Raw genomic sequence first — 16,828 nt, forward strand, 5'->3', positions numbered from 1 at the left:
ATCGCTCGAAGGCTGAATACATCAACAGCAAAGGATAAGTATTATTTACTGTGATGTTGTTCAACCCTCGCAATGCACGGTCGCAGAGACCCAAAAAAGAACCCCGCCCCCGCTGGAGATGAGGAAGGTCTAATGAATTTGGATGCTAGAGAATCCAAAATGTATTTCTCCATAGCCTCCCTCTCTGGAACAGAATGTGAATATAACTTGCCCCTAGGCGGAGACTCACCTGGCACTAAGTCTATGGCACAGTCGTAGGGACGATGTGGAGGAAGAGAAGCAGCACGAGACTTACTGAACACGTCTCTCAGGTCCTGGTACTCCTCGGGCACGTTAGATAAATTCACTGCGTCCTCCTGAAAAACAGACACAGGTACAGACGCACACGCAGACACTAGACATGACTCATGACACGTATTACTCCACATAGACACAGAATTGTGCCCCAAATCGACTCTGGGATTATGCTGTGTGAACCAAGGATGACCAAGTATGATAGATGCCAGAGGTGAGTTCATGAGGAGGAATGTTATTGTCTCAGTGTGGTTGCCAGACGTGATGAGAGTGATGGGTTCAGTAGCGTGTGAAACGTTGGGAAGCTGTTGTCCATTAAGAGCATTGACAGAAATCTTGTAAGTGAGAGGGGTGATAGGAATGTGAAGACGGTGAGCCAGTTTTAAGTCCATAAAATTACCTTCTGCCCCCGAATCCAGTAAGGCCTTGGTGTCATGTGTGTTGGTTGCCCACCTTAGTCTTACCGGAAGGAGATTAGTTGATGATGGTGAGGATGAGGTCTTCTCGGTGGAGATCCCACCCGATAGTAGCCTCATAGTTACTACCGGGCTTGATCTTTTACCGGGCATGAGTGAATGAAGTGGCCCGCCCTCCCACAGTATAGGCACAGTCCTTGGGACCTCCGCCGTTCTCTCTCCTCCCGGGAAAGCCGAGCTCTACCCACCTGCATGGGCTCAGGGTCGTAAAGGGGACTGACCGTATCCAGGTTCTCAGAGCGCATGGTCTCCGTGCCGGGAAACGGATGGTCCTGTTGGAAGCGACCCATTCTGCTCAGCCGAGCATCCACTCATAGTGCTAACTCGATCAGTCCATTGAGACTGGTAGGAAGGTCCAGCATATAAATCTCTCTCTGGACACGGTCAGCCAACCCATGCAGGAATCTGTCCCACTGCGCCTCCTCGCTCCATCTGCACTCTGCAGCCAGGGTGTGGAACTGGATCGAATATTCCGACACCGAACCTTTACCTTGGCGGAGATAGGCGAGTAGTCTGGCCGCCCCCCTACCAACCACCGCATGAACGAAAACCCTCTTCATCTCCTCTGAGAGTGCCTGGAACAAGGCGCAGCATGGGTCTTGATTCTCCCACACCGCAGTTCCCCAGAGAGCCGCCTTGCCCGATAACAGCGTCAACACAAACGCCACTTTGGACTGTTCCTGATCGAACATCTGAGGCTGTAATGCAAAGTGCATAGAGTTCCTTTGGAATTAATAAAAAATATATATATATATATATTTTTTATGACAAAGAATCACTGTCCTCAAGTGATTGTCCTCAATACTGCTGTCAGTACCACTGCATCAAACATTCAGAGAACAGCTGAGGTTATTATCATGGAGATGAGAAGTGACAGGCCTGAACATCTCTGCCAAACGCAAATGCTTTACGTTTTACATCTTGCCATGAGAGTAGCTTTATTAAAACTAGGAAGTACTGCAGAATTTAAATTCAGAAACAACCCATTTCTTTTTTTCTTGTTTCCTTTTTTTGTGTTAGCACATTACACCCGTATCCACTTGAAGGTTGACCATTAGAGTATAGTTTGAAGAATATAATTTTTTTTTAAATTTGAGAACTAATCAAAAATGTCCCCCACTAAAGTATACTTTATGATACATACTCTACTGCATAGTTAAATTTAACAATTTAGATATCCTAAAAGTGTTTTACTGGATGGCTCCCATATATCTACATTTTCATCGCAACACTCCTCTCATTCACCGGCTCTGTGAGAAGAATGAGGAATGGCTGCACGCTTTACGTGTCCGGATTACTCACATCTGGATTATTGTATCATATTTTGACATTGGGAGCACAGATGGGAGGAAAAGGTGGCAGTTTGCCAGAGTGATCACGGTCCAAATCCCAGCACAAGTTCTGCAGTTGTGTGTTAAAGTGAGACCTCCTGGAATCTGTCCCTGCTGCTCCTGCTGAGCATGAGGAGAGCAATCACACAGCACTCGTCTCAGCCCATCATGGTCCCGTGGCCAGACAGTATCAAGATGCTAATTCACAGTGAAAGCAGAGGGAGCTCAGCATGACTGAAGATCGTCTTTGTGCTTTGCTCTTACAGTCAAATGTAAATTCATCTTCAAATTTCCATTTGATGTTTACATAGATTATGAATTTAAGAAACACTTCACTATCCAACACTATCATTTTTTTGTAATGCTATACTATTTATTGTCACAAAATGATGAGTTTAAAAACCTCAATTTTAAAAATATGATTTTTTTACTCCATTTTGGGTACTTATCTACTTATACACTACTGATCAAATGTTTGGGGATGGTAAGATTGTTTTTGAGTCTCTTCTGTTCTCTAAGGCTGCAATTATTTGATAAAAAATACAGTACAGTACAAAAAAAAAAAAAAAAATCTGTGTGAATATACTGTCAAATTTATTTCTGTGATGTGCAGCTGTATTTTCAGCATCATTCCTCCAGTCTTCAGTGTCACAAGATCTTCAGAATCATTCAAATAACATTTCTGATTATTATCAATGTTGAAAAACATTTTATTTTTCAGAATTCACAGATGGATAGAAAGTTTACAACAGAATTAATTTGACATATAAATCTTCTGTAACATTATAAATGTCTTTATTTGATCAGTTTAATGAGTCCTTTCTAAGCAAATATTTCCAATGTGAAAAAGTTTTAGCCCTAAAGTAAATTAAATGAATAGTGTTTAGATCCATACATTGACTTATAGCTCAAAATATGCATTCAAGTGAGATTAAATGGATATTTTGGTATTTTACCAGTAGCCATTGACATCCATACTATTCTTATCCATACTATGGAAAGTCAATGGCTACCGGCAACGGATCAGGGGCAACTATATTTCCTAAAATATCTTCTTTTGTATTCAGCAAAAAAAAAAAAAGAAAAAAGAAAGAAACTAATACATGTTTTGAACAACTTTAGGGTGAATAAATTATGATATATATAGAGAGATTTTTTTTTATTTCATACTCTAATGTTAAAATCATGGCCTGAAGAAAAACTAATAACTTGCTACTTATAAACTGCCCTACTTTTGGTTGAAATTAATTAATCATGTGTGAGAAATACCCCTGTAAGTAATGCTACTGCAATCTTACATCCACACCAATAGGTGTCAGTATAACATCTGTGGTATCGGCCAGCACAACATAGAGTAAAATGGCTAAGTGCATGTTTACAGTACATATATATAATGAAATATGTGTGCTAAAAGTGAAATCTGTTTCTTGATCATAGCTTTTTTGTGCTGAATAATTAACATTCATCTTGTTTTGTGTCAGTCGGTGGCATCAGTGCCCAGTCTCTCACCTCATATCATCGATAGCAGTACAGTAGAGCTAGGTGAGATCAGGACAATATGAGCACAGTGAAGAGAGATTCGTACTGGCGTCCCTCCAAATTATATTTAGCTCTGAATCTGCTTCATGAGAGTGAGCGGGATTGGAGAGGGATCGGCCAGAGCCTCACTCCAGCCGATTTCTCTATGGGGAGCTCCAATTTTAGATGTACAGTATAGACAACACAGTGGAAAAATAACTTCAGCAAATCTCTATTGAGTTCAGACCTAAATTCCTGCATTAAAGAACTTTACAGCTGATCTGAGCAATAGAGAAATAAAGACAGTGCTCTCCTGATATTATGAGCAATCGGACATTAGTATAACAGCACAGACCAGGGCATTTGTGCATCAGACTCTCTGGATGCAGGTCAAACGTTCACAGAAAACAGAGACATTGGTGGAAAAATTGTGCAAAGAGTTTTATTCATGAAACTCCTGAACAGCTTTTCTACTAACTCTAAATGTTTGGGAGAGACAATTGGTGCTCAGTGAAAAATTACAATATTCATACATTCATTTTAGAAGATCAAGGTGTGTGTGTGTTTTTTTTTTTAAGAATATTCGGAAAACCCACTTTTCTGAACTTTTGACCATGGTAATTTTGGTGGGTAAATATAATATTCACACAAGGTAATGGAAGAAATTCTAAACATTACTTTCTTTCTTCATAGTTTTTCAAAGCTTAAGAAAAAAAAAGTATAGTTCATTGTTACTGTGTTAATGCAACCAGATTTAAAATTTTGTTAAATTAAGTCCTTTTTTTGCATGCTGCTAAGCATGCCTTATAAAGTTGGTATATGTTTCCTGTCTTTTGCTGTGAATTTGCTGTAAAGTTTTTTTGCCCTTACATAAAACTCTCAATTCTTATTGGAATGGATGGATTATGCACACAAAATTTCACAGATCAACATATCCTGAAAAACTATATGATTATATAGAAATGTGGCACATGTTTTCTGCAGTGTCACAGTTTCTGTTCAGTCTCAGTTGAGTCATTCCTGATCCTGCTCTACTTCTGAACAGGTATTCACATAGAAAACAGCTATTCTGAACTGTATTGCTGTTCTTACGGTTTTTATGATCAAACAACTGCAGCCTCAGTGAGAAAAAGAATATTGAAAAGTATTAAAAACCTCAAGCATTTGAATGGTACAGTATTTCATGTTTGGAAGCAGGTGTGCAAATTACAACCAGTCTTCTTAACTATCTTAACCAGAAAGACCATGCATGGTTGAGCAGAACTTTGTTTTGAACAGTATAGCTACAGAGACCAACACTAAACCAGCACTAACCAAGTTAAGCTGGTAAACCTTTAATATAAGGATTGATACTCACTATTAAATTATTAGTACTTATAACGCACATATTATGCATTACCATATTCCACGTCCCTAATCCTTCCCGATAGCTAAACTTAACAACTACCTTACTTACTATTAATGCAGCAAATTAGGAAATTGAGGTGATAAACCTGGATTTTAGTTTGTTAATAGCAAGAATTGGACCTTAAAATAAAGTGAGACCCTTAAGCCTGTAACAGAATGGAAACTCATGTTGTCTAATTCTGCCATCAAATAGGAAGTATCCATTTGTAAATTTGGAAGTGCATTCTTCTGATTTTGTGAAATTTATGAGTTGTGCAATTTCATAAGGATTCCTCTCTTTTTTTTAGTTCCTGACAAGAACGGAGAGCTCCTTGCAACCAGACAAGAGCAAAATTAGGTAACTAATCCTCTAATTAAGTGTTATCATTCTGGTGTAGTGATTTTGCAGAGTTAACGTTCCCCTCATTTAAAGGCTAAATGAGCAGTGGTTCCTGGCCTAAATTGCTCATCTTCTAGAATGTGCAAAATGTTCAGTCATGTGGTGACATTTATGTGCTCTCAAATCATCTGACATTACTTGATGGAGAACAAACTGGTCTTTTCTGGAGTGTTTCATATATAAAACAATATGAAATACTGAAATGAATGGACTTGCCTTCTTGAAGTCCAGAGTGCACAGTTTAGCTTTCTCTCCGAACTGCCACTTGCACTGCGTGTCAGCGTCGTACAGCTCCCCGGGCAGTTTCTCAGGGTACTTGTACTCCTGGATGGCGTTGGGCTCGTCAGACAGACAGGTGGCCTGTGAAGTACTGAGACACAAACACTACTGTAAAACCGCTCAAGTCCCGTACAGTAGAGCAGGAACCATGACAACATAACAACTGGAGTTCTCTCGGCTACATTTAGACATCTCTCTTTTCAACACATCCTCTGACTTCATCATTACGTATGTTATTGAATGCTGCCGTTATTATACGGGCCGACAGCTAGGCTCCGTGTGTAAGCGATATCAAGGATCATGAGAAAGCATTTAACATTGTTTAATAGTGTGTGCTTCACACAATCAGACACACGGTGAAGCCCTGAACAAGCTCTGAGTAGTTTAGCAGGCGGTCCGGGCCGCTCGCCCGCTCCATGACGAGATTGGGTCAGTATGTGAGTCTGTGAGGGATGTATGTTTGTAATGGGGGTCACATCGACTGGTCTGTTAGGTCTAAATATGTGTAACACTCACATCTCCAAAAATATGTTAATACAGGTGCTGAATCAAAACTGACAATGGATGAATCTTAACAATAAAATCAGCACACTGCTGCTCTCATGCAACACTTTACAAAATAATACAAGCATTTAGAGCTGCAGGATTTGGTGGGATGCTGCAGGATCTAATTTGTTGATTGATTTGTTTATTGATTGATTGATTCATTTAAATATTTGTATTTTTAAATTTATACAAATGTTTGTGACTGTGATTGAAAAAAAAGAAAAGAAAAGAAAAGAAAAGAGGTTTGTAGGGCTGCAAAATTTTCTATGACTATAATATTATACTAATAATAATACTGTCAGGGTTCTGGACTGTCTGTGTGTGTTTTGCTCCCCAGTTCTTTTCTGATTCTCATGGGGGAAATTAGCTCAGAATCAGAGAATCAGTCATACCCGACTGTTTCTGGCTGTGGCCCATCTCACCACTTACTGACGACAAGCTCTGTGTGTTCTATGATGCCAGCCTCAACACTGCGTGCAGAGTGCCGTCGTCCGAAGATGGCCCTTGAGTCAGGGTGTGTGAGCTGGCAACAGTGCCTGCGATTAGGGATATTGCCGCAGACGGTGTAAGCACAGAGAGCTGACTATGGTGCGGCAAAAGGGACCATATGAGGAGGAGGATATCATTGACTGGGAATCTGATCTGGATATCAAACTGACCCCTCTCCTCTCTCCGTTGTCTCCGCTGGTCCCATCCAGCCCTCCTTCATTCATGGTTGCCTCCACTCAAAAATGCCTCCTTCACTGTTGTCCTCTGGCAGCCCGTCTGATCGACCTGAGCCCACCATCTATGCGTTTCGATCCACGCGGGGCTGCCATCCTCCAGCGTCGCCGTGGTCGGAGTCTCCCTCTCCTCTGCCTCCATCCTCTGAGGCCTGGACTCCCCCTTAGTCCATTGACCTGTCGTCTCCGCCATTGCTCCTAGCTCCCTTCTCTCTGTTGTGACTCGGCAGTCCACAAGATCCACAAGATTTCTGAGCCTTCAAAATGGTTTCTCAGTTTGGTTCACTAGGCTACACAATCATGGGGAAGACTGCTGATCTGACAGTTGTCCAGAAGACAATAATTGATTCCCTTCACAAGGAGGGTAAGACACAAACATTCATTGCCAAAGAAGCTGACTGTTCACAGAGTGCTGTATCCAAGCATGTTGACAGAAAGTTGAGTAGACGAAAAAAGTGTGGAAGAAAAAAATGCACAACCAACAGAGAGAGCCGCAGAGGATTGATTAGATATATTAGAAAATAGATTCAAGAATTTGAGTGAACTTCACAAGGAATGGACTGATGCTGGGGTCAAGCATCAAGAGCCTCCACACACAGACGTGTCAAGAGATTTACTGAACCACAGACAACATCAGAGGCGTCTTACCTGGGCTAAGGAGAAGAAGAACTGGACTGTTGCCCAGTGGTACAAAATCCTCTTTTCAGATGAGAGCAAGTGTTGTATTTCATTTGGAAACCAATGTCCTAGAGTCTGGAGGAAGGGTTGAGAAGCTCATAGCCCAAGTTGCTTGAAGTCCAGTGTTAAGTTTCCACAGTTTGTGATGTTTTGGGATCAATGTCATCTGCTGGTGTTGGTCCATTGTGTTTTTTGAAAACCAAAATCACTGCATACATTTACCAAGGAATTTTGGAGCACTTCATGCTTCCTTCTGCTGACCAGCTATTTTAAGATCCTGATTTCATTTTCCAGCAGGATTTGGCACCTGCCCACACTGCCAAAAGCACCAAAGTTGGTTAAATGACCATGGTGTGGGTGTGCATGACTGGCCAGCAAACTCACCAGACCTGAACCCCAGAGAGAATCTATGAGCTATTGTCAAGAGGAAGATGAGAAACAAGAGACCAAACAATGCAGATGATCTGAAGGCCACTGTCAAAGAAACCTGGGCTTCCAGACCACCTCAGCAGTGCCACAAAATGATCACCTCCATGCCACGCTGAACTGAGTCAGTAATTAAAGCAAAAGGAGCCCGTACCAAGTATTGAGTACATGTACAGTAAATGAACATACTTTCCAGAAGGCCAACAATTCTCTAAATTATTCTTTTTAAAAAAAAAATGGTCTTATGAAGTATTCTAATTTGTTGCGATCGTGAATTGGTGTTTTTTTATGTAAGCCAAAATCTAAACTGCACTAAACTGATTTAATACACAAGTTTCACAATTTGAGTTGAATTACTGAAATGAACTTTTCCATGACATTCTAATTTATTGAGATGCACCTGTACAATACTAATATTTACGGCTGTCTAAATGTCTTCATTGTCATACCAAAACCAATCACTTGTTTACTTTACCTTTATTTTATAATTATTTAATTCAGTCACTGCTTTTGCAATTTAATAATCACACAAATTACACTGTCTTATTCCAATTAACTGAATTGCCCTACTTCTTCTCATCACTACCAAACAAGTGATGTTATGAAGCTCTCTGTCAGAATAGTCTGTCAGTTCTTTAGACCAATAACCGGTTGCAGCATTGGGTCTGTGTTGACTAGTAGTGGATGACTTCACTTGTGCTTGATCTTTATATGGTTACACTTTTTGATTTTCTGAACGACTGGTTAACTAGTACAAATGAGAAGTCACTCGAACACTATGTGTCTGTAAATGTTCTTGTTGCAGAACAATCAACTATAATTAGTCCAGCGATCCCAGAATCCCTCAGTGATTCAGTGCATCCTTCATGCAGCGCCTGTAAGTCCTGCTTCCAATTATCCGGAGATGGATCATTGTGGCAGCATCTGGACTGCAGAGGCAGGAATGTTTGCGTCAGATGAATCTGATTCAGTTCTTCATCACCACTCAGTTCTCCCAGGGTCACCTCTTTAAGTTTCCTCCTCAGATTAAGACGAGCGACAGCTACAAGACAGAGCAGCTTGGGCCAGACTCCCTTTCAAGCTCTGTTTTATTAGTGATAAATGGAGACGAAGGATAGAAGGTCTGAGAGCAGCTACTTGAAGGTCTGTGATCTGCACGCTATATGTCGACAGGCACATGGTGACGTAGGTGAGGCTGCTGATGAGGAATGGGAAACAGATGGGAGGACAGCTGATGGAGACAGAGTCGCCGTATTTATCTGCACATGCTGCTGTTTTTGGGGTGTCGTGGGTGTGGAAAGAGAACTGAGGGATGATCGCTCTGCACTTTGTTGCCTTCAGATGCCCAGACAGTCCCGGGAAAGCTGTGGTTCACAGGCAGACCCTGGTGACACTGAAGACGTGGCAGGTTTTCAGAACTAAGTGAGACAGAGGAATTCAAAACACTGACTCCTTTGGCTAAAGCCCCATTCACACTTAAAGCAACAAAGCATCACACATTCATTTTCAATAGAAAACTGGATTTCCGTGGACATGAGTGACAGTGATTGGGATGCAGGCATGTCCAGGGATTTGAGAAAGTTGAGAAAAGTTTAGCATTATGCAAATAAAGGGCAACTACTAATAAGAGTGAAGTCTGTGTATATAGTCATCTGAGAGATTTTTCAGCAGAAGGCCTTGTGTAGGGTGTATCCTTTTCTGCCCCCCCCCCCCCCCCCCCATCCCCCAAAAAAAGAAAACTCATGATGCAAAACTTCCTAAAACTTACGATTTTACTTAAAAGGTTACTTAATATTCCATTAGTTAATGTAAGTTGTACATTCACATTCACAGTGCATTAACAAATGTTAACAAGCACAACATTTGATTTTAATTATGCATTAATAATTGTTGAAATTAACTAGCTGTAGAATTATTTTTTCATTCTTAGTTCATGTTAACTATTGTTAACGAATGCATCTTATTGCAAAGTGTTACCAAAAAAATAAAAAAAAATAAAAAATAAAAAATAATTGTACCTAAAATAAATAGATAAATAAATAAATACAAGGCCAGCACACCAGTTCTGTTCATAGCTAAGCTTCGACAACTCTTTCAGTCTTTATTTAAAAAAAAAAAAAACATTTCACTGAAAGTTTGAGGTAGAATAGTTTGCAAGAGTGCGATTATAAACAATGAAGCTGTGAAAGCAACTATAGTAGATGGGTCTGATGACATTTAAGGTGCAACCTCTATGGTCCTATTTAGACAAGTGAAAGCTTTATAAAAATCATACTGATGTTTTTTATGTTTTAGTATAAATCAAGAAAACATCTTGAGCTTGTGTTTACCATAGACCTTATTTCTTAACCAAAAACCCTTAAAAAAGACTGACTTCAGCACATGGAACGGGAAGTGATTTAATGTAACTTGATTCTGGGTTTAAATTTAAAAATACATCACTCTATGCCATGTTGCTTGGTTTCACCTTTGTAATCAAATGACTTTCACTCCATTTCTCTCTTAAAATACAGCTGGAAACAGACCTTGTCCACCCACAGTTTCTATACCAGCCAGCAGTTCTTGCCTTGCAAACGGGGCAGTTGGGTTTTATACCACATTCTAATTACGTGCATGCTAATTTTGCTAATAAAATGATTGTCTCGGTCTCATTGAGCTTTTATTATGTTTTGCACATGCTCAGTAAAATAATTTTAAAAGGACCTTAGTGTTGCTAGCGCTGTTTGAGCTACAGGAAGCCACAGAAAGCATACTTCCCTCAGCTTAATTTTCTAGATTACTGCACAATTAAATCTTGAGACTGACAAGAATCCAACTGCAACCTTCAACCACGATGGTGTGTGCATCATGCTGTAGTGACCAATTTTAAAACCCTGCAGATTTCTGCAAGCACCGTTTTCTTCAGTCTCCACATGAAGAGTAGCAGGAAGGGGAGCTGTAGGAAACAGGTGAAACAGCTCCGAGCATCTGACAAACGCCTGGTATCGAATCCCTTCATCTGCTGAGGCCTAGAGCTGCTGATCCAGGCGGCAGTGAAGAAGATGAGCTCATCACGATAACGGAGCACAAGGCCGATTCATTTGACACGGCGGGTAATTTAAGGGCAACAGGTCAAGCCGATCCACTTTCACGAGCACAGACGTGGCTCTCAGACAGAAAGTGAAATTTAAAACCCACTGGAGCTGCTCACTTTTAGATATCAGAACCAAAAGAGCACTACAAATACTACTTTTAAAGATGAGGTTGGTGTCTAGACTCTCGCTGGACTCATGCTGGGTGATTCTGCATGGATGACTAATGGACAGGAGATGCTCAGTAAAGGGCACAGTTGTTAATATCTTTGCACTTCTCATGCCGCTTTGGGCTGCCAATGGGTAAAGCATGTGATTCTGAGATAGACTTTCCAAGTGACTCAAAGTTCATTACAAATATCAGCCGCAACACGGTAACTGCATGGATGCATTATAAAAAAAATATTGCTCATGATAAAGGCATTCCTAAATGTTTTTTGGGAAACTATTTCTAGATGTCAGAAGATACCTCACCTTAGAAATCGGTTTAGATATTGTCGGCTACAGGATGACCAGGAGAATAAGCCATTGTGTCCTGCCAAGGTAGGAGACATAATATTTCCAACTGACTTCTTGCACACGTTTCCTTCGCCATCATGGACCATTCCAAAGCTGTGAAAAAGAAGGCTTTTGTTAATCCGGATTTGAAGGACTCAAACAAAGGGTTAATTATAAATTCAGCTCTTACTTGTGACCAGATTCGTGTGCGATGGTGAAGGCCAGACCGAGACCCGTGTCCTCATTGATCGTGCAGCTGCGGTACTTACTACACATCCCGCTGATTGGAGCAAAACCTGAACTCAAAACAATAAATGGATGAAAGAATGAGCGATGAGGGGTGTGTAAGCCTAGGCTAGAGTAAAACTGCAACATGTTATGAAGTACAACTCATAAAAAAAGGAAAAAAAAAAGAGTCTACACCGGAATCAGAATAAATCTACACTAGATCACCTCATATAGTCTGACCATACACCAATGATCAAAAGTTATTGGATTTTTTTTTATATATATATTGCAAAAAAACAAACAAAAACTGTAATAATATTACAAAGTAAAATGTCTGTTTTCTATGTGAATCTCTGTTAAAGTGTAATGTATTTCTGTGATGCTCCGCTGTATTTTCAGCATCATTCCTCCAGTCTTCAGTGTCACATGATCTTCAGAAATCATGAAAATATGATGATTTACTGCTCAAGAAACATTTCTGATTATTATCAGTGTTGAAAACAGTTGTGCTCCACAATATCTTTGTGGAAACTGTTATTAATTAGATTTGTCAGGATCCACAGATGAGTAGAAAGTACAAAAGAACAGTATAAAAAAAAAAAAAAAATCTTTTGTAACATTATAAATGTCTCTACTCCCACTTTTGATCAATTTAATGTCCTTTAAGTATTAATTTATTAAAACCCCTTTATTTATTTATTTTTTATTTTTTATAAAATAAGTCAATACAATCTTATGCTGTGTTTCCACCTAAATTACCCGGAACATTTGTACCAGGAACTTTTTTTTCACAGGAATTTTTTTTCCCCCAGACCTGCTGCTTTCTGTGTTTCCACCGCGGTCTAAAGTACCGTGAAGATTAGGCAAATAGACTGGTGACGTAGGTCTGCACGCATTTCTCAATACAAAGTACCGCTGATTTTGGATGTGCATCCTCGGTAGTTCGGACTTTGCTTATTTGACTCAGGAGTGTGATGTCCGCGACTACGCGATTCCGGTAATTCTGCAAACAGCAGCGTACTTGATAACATCAGTCAGCTCGCCTTGACTACTGCAATTTTCCTCTCTGTATATTTACTAAAAGTAAATAGGATATCAAATACCACTGCCTCCTTTCGTTTTCATTTTAACATTAAAACAGCTGAAGAAATGTACTTAGTTCAGGGATGTGTATATATAGATATATATATAGATATATATATATATATATATATATATATATATATATATATATACATATATATATATACACAGCCATTACAATGAAACAAAATATTATATAAATTTGCCTTTTTTATTTTCATTTTAACATATAGATAAATTGAATACAGACCAAAGAAAACCTGTTAGATTTACCCCGCAGCTAAATTATATTTTATGTTTAACCACTAAAGACACATCAGAGCCAGCGACACACATCAGAAGGTCTAGCCGAGGTGAGGCTGCTTCTCGGCGGATAGATGATCACGGAGCTCCCGCTGGTCGCGTGGAGCTCACCGCCTCCGAGATCGGTGGAACACATTTTTAAATAGACGCTGTCTTTATAAATAAACCACAGATTTGAGTTTTAAACAACTACATTCTCGCCTGAAATACTTTTAAAATTACATTTCATGACACAATAACAGTAATATTTTGAAAATGTTGATCCGAATAAATGGTGGTTGAACTCAACCAATCAGGATGTTTAGCGCCCAAGTCCCGCCCCCGAAAGTTCCAGAACTTTGAAAAAGTACCACCTCGCCAGCAGGGACTTTCTGAGGGGCATTTTTTCAACCCATAACTTTATTTAGTTCCTGGTTCCTGCGGTGGAAACACACCGAGTACCAGGCCAAAGTCCCTAGTTCCGGGGTAAAGTTCCTGCGGTGGAAACGGGGCATTAATGACTCCAAATCTTTGAAGCACCATTATGCATAAAATCCATATTGCTGAGAAGAGAGGGCAGTAAATACAAGATGTTTTACTGTGAGAGACTGATGAACTGCTGTAATCAGATCAAGGTTTCGAGTGCATATGTTTCACCACTGCTAGTTCAAGAGCTAGAGATCAAATCCAGAGTCCATTTCAGGAAATCTGAACAGATATATGAGTTACTTTAACTAGTATGAATCTGAAAAACATTATATACCAAGCTGTCAACAGATAGGAGTAGTATATTAACTGTAGAAAGTTCTGTCTGAGATCTAAGGGAACTGTATTTTTTGACAAATAATGACTTTCTAACTCTTTAATACAAAACCTGTGGAGATGAAGTCCAGTGTATGTTGGACCAAAGTCAAACCCCAAAAGGACCAAAGGAGACTGATTTATTATATTTTGATTTAATCGCATAATATATGTGCTGTTTTTTGACACATATACAGAGAGTGATTAAATACTTCCATGTATTGCACAAACTGCACCAGAATATGTGGTGATTTATATGCGTGTCTTCTGGCCTTACTGAAAATCTCAAGTGGGACAAAGAAAATAATAAAAAAATATTCTAGTGTTGTAAAATAAATAAAATAAAGTCATGTTACTAAAACATGATGCCATCTCATAAATGAGCTTTTAACACTATAACAAATATATACTTCAATCTCTTTCTCTTAAGATGCTGTCGTGCAGAAATGATGCATGAAGGCAATTCAAAGCATACGGTGGTTTTCTCAGACTATGTAAATAGTGTATGCTATATTAAAGGTTCAGCGGAGCTCTTTAATCTTCCAGTTCATGACCTGTAAGGGATGTGAAATCTCCCAGAACCCCTGACCTCTTGACCTCTGAGCGCGAGTCTGCACTCAAGTGTTAATCATTGACACTCCTTAGCAGCCTTTGAACCGCGGCCTTGCATTTGAGGGGCATGGCTAGCTTTGCTAATGGGGTTAGCAGGGAAAGATTCTTTTATGTGGCACAGGGTGGAGACCACAGCTTGAGCTCTCACAGGAAACAGGTTATTAGAGAAAAAGCTTCTTCTCACTGTACCTCTAATAATTTAACAATACAGCAGAAGCTGAGTGGAGCAGTTAATGATAACTAAGTGCAGACATCACCATACAAACAGCATATATTAGGTCATTAAGCTTAAGTGTCAGAACAAACCAATGATTTTATAACTCTTTAAAGTGTGTTTTTGGCTTATACTGTAACATATGGGTGTGAATGCAGCATTAGTGGAGATTTTTAGTTACCAATGTCACTGCACATTACATTCACATTTATGCATTTATGCATTTGGTAGACTCTTTAATCCAAAAAAACTTATATTGCATTCAAGGTACACAATGATATTTGTATTATTTATTGTAGAAATGTGCTTATCGCCATGAGCCATGATTAAGCAAGTAATATTTGTAAGGGCTTGGAATTGGCACTGACCCCCATCCCCCATCCCCCCATTTAAAAAAAAAGGTATTTTTGAGAAGAAAACATTAACAGGTAATTTCAAAAAAAAAAAAAAAAAAAAAAAAATCTCCAGGTAAAATGGTGTAAGGGTTAAATTAATTTATATAAATAAATAAATACAATGACAATAAAAATAATAATAATAATGTGTAGTCAAGTATTTGTCAACTAAATTGCCTTTTTAATCTAAATAGCTTCAGAAAATAAAGTACAAACATCAAAAAACATTACGTGCAATAAAACAAAAAGTGCTTTAAATGTGTAATTGCAAAGAGCTTCTGAAACTACGCAGGTTTGCCAGACAAGAGCATTGAGCGGCGTTTCTCTTCTTCTCAACATTAATGCAGTTTTTATTATTAATAACATCAAAGACAATGACAGATCTCTTTAGACTGCATTTATGCTGACTTCAAACTTTTTATTTCTACATTTTCTATGTTTTGTCCCATATGATTACAATCCCTTAAGAAAGAACTGTGTTGACGTAATTTTTTTGCATCATACAACCATGATGTCTTAAAAATGCACTCCCTCGTGAGGTGCTGCAAAAGATGTGACTAGCGCATGTTAGATCAGCAGATGTTGTCCTTACCCAGAGTGTCACATGGTTCATTCTTCCAGGAGCAGATATCCAGACCGGTTAGCAGGATGGCATGATCATGCCGGCGACCTTCTCGTCCAGCCAATCCCGACTGCCACTGGCAGAAACTGTTCAGAGTGTGATCCGCATGATGGTTAATCACTAGCCCATCCTGAGGGAGCAGAGAGTTAACTAGAGTCAAGAGCAGAATGAAGTCAAAAGAATGAAACACTGACATGCCGCCGTTGACTAGTGTTGGAAGAACAACTCAAACTGCTTATCATGCACTTGCTCGAATAATTACCAGTTACCTCTACTGACCCCACCTCTAAATGAGTCTATGGGTAATAAGCCCATCGTCACTGATCCTGAGTGACTGTGGTTAATTATTCCAATCAAAAGGGGGATAAGGCCAATTTTCTGCATTCCTCGAGAACTTCATTAACATTAGCACAGGTGTATCAGTAACGGAGCCCTTCAGCCATTTGCTGGCCTGCTTTTGGCTGGAATCCAATGGAATGTTGTGTATCCAATTAAACTGTCTTCGTAAAAATGAGACCTGTTCAGATAGAGCGCCTTAAAGAGAACAAAGGAGACAAGCCTCTCAAGGACAATAAAATCCACCTTCTGAAGCAATGTTTCATTCAATTTCAAAGCTCTCTGTTGTCTAAACTTCTCACGGTCCATGACGTCAATCACCTCCAGAGGGCTTTAAATCTAATTTATTGTTGGTTTAACATATTCACTTGTGAATGCACATTAACAATGTAATAGAGCCAAGATCTTCTGCTTTGTTTTTAAATATATTCAGTCAATACAATTCATGGCATCTCAAACTCACCTGGTCTTCATCCAGCAGTATTAGTCCAACAATCACAACATTGATGTCACCTCCAATCGTGCCATCTTTGAAAAGAGTTGAGACCTTTGTGGAGATAAGCAACAGTGCAGAAAAATCAGCTTTAGGATGGTGCATCTATATGGAGGCATCTAAACCCCAATGAGCAG

General features: G+C 39.5%; 1 protein-coding gene across 2 annotated transcripts in view; it reads right to left on the reverse strand.

Moving 5' to 3' along the window:
• The window catches only part of adamts16 (ADAM metallopeptidase with thrombospondin type 1 motif, 16), a 75,668-nt gene that overhangs the window by 34,886 nt on the left and 23,954 nt on the right, over positions 1 to 16,828 (reverse strand). For both annotated transcript variants that reach the window (XM_026228897.1, XM_026228898.1), the window contains 5 exons: positions 16,662 to 16,745; positions 15,833 to 15,992; positions 11,816 to 11,921; positions 11,602 to 11,739; positions 5,622 to 5,775 (listed from right to left, as the gene is read on the reverse strand). In XM_026228897.1, the coding sequence (XP_026084682.1) occupies positions 5,622 to 5,775; positions 11,602 to 11,739; positions 11,816 to 11,921; positions 15,833 to 15,992; positions 16,662 to 16,745 (642 nt within the window). The remainder of the gene's footprint in view (positions 1 to 5,621; positions 5,776 to 11,601; positions 11,740 to 11,815; positions 11,922 to 15,832; positions 15,993 to 16,661; positions 16,746 to 16,828) is intronic.

This window comes from Carassius auratus, chromosome 41 (assembly GCF_003368295.1).
Source record: "Carassius auratus strain Wakin chromosome 41, ASM336829v1, whole genome shotgun sequence".
Taxonomy (NCBI): domain Eukaryota; kingdom Metazoa; phylum Chordata; class Actinopteri; order Cypriniformes; family Cyprinidae; genus Carassius; species Carassius auratus.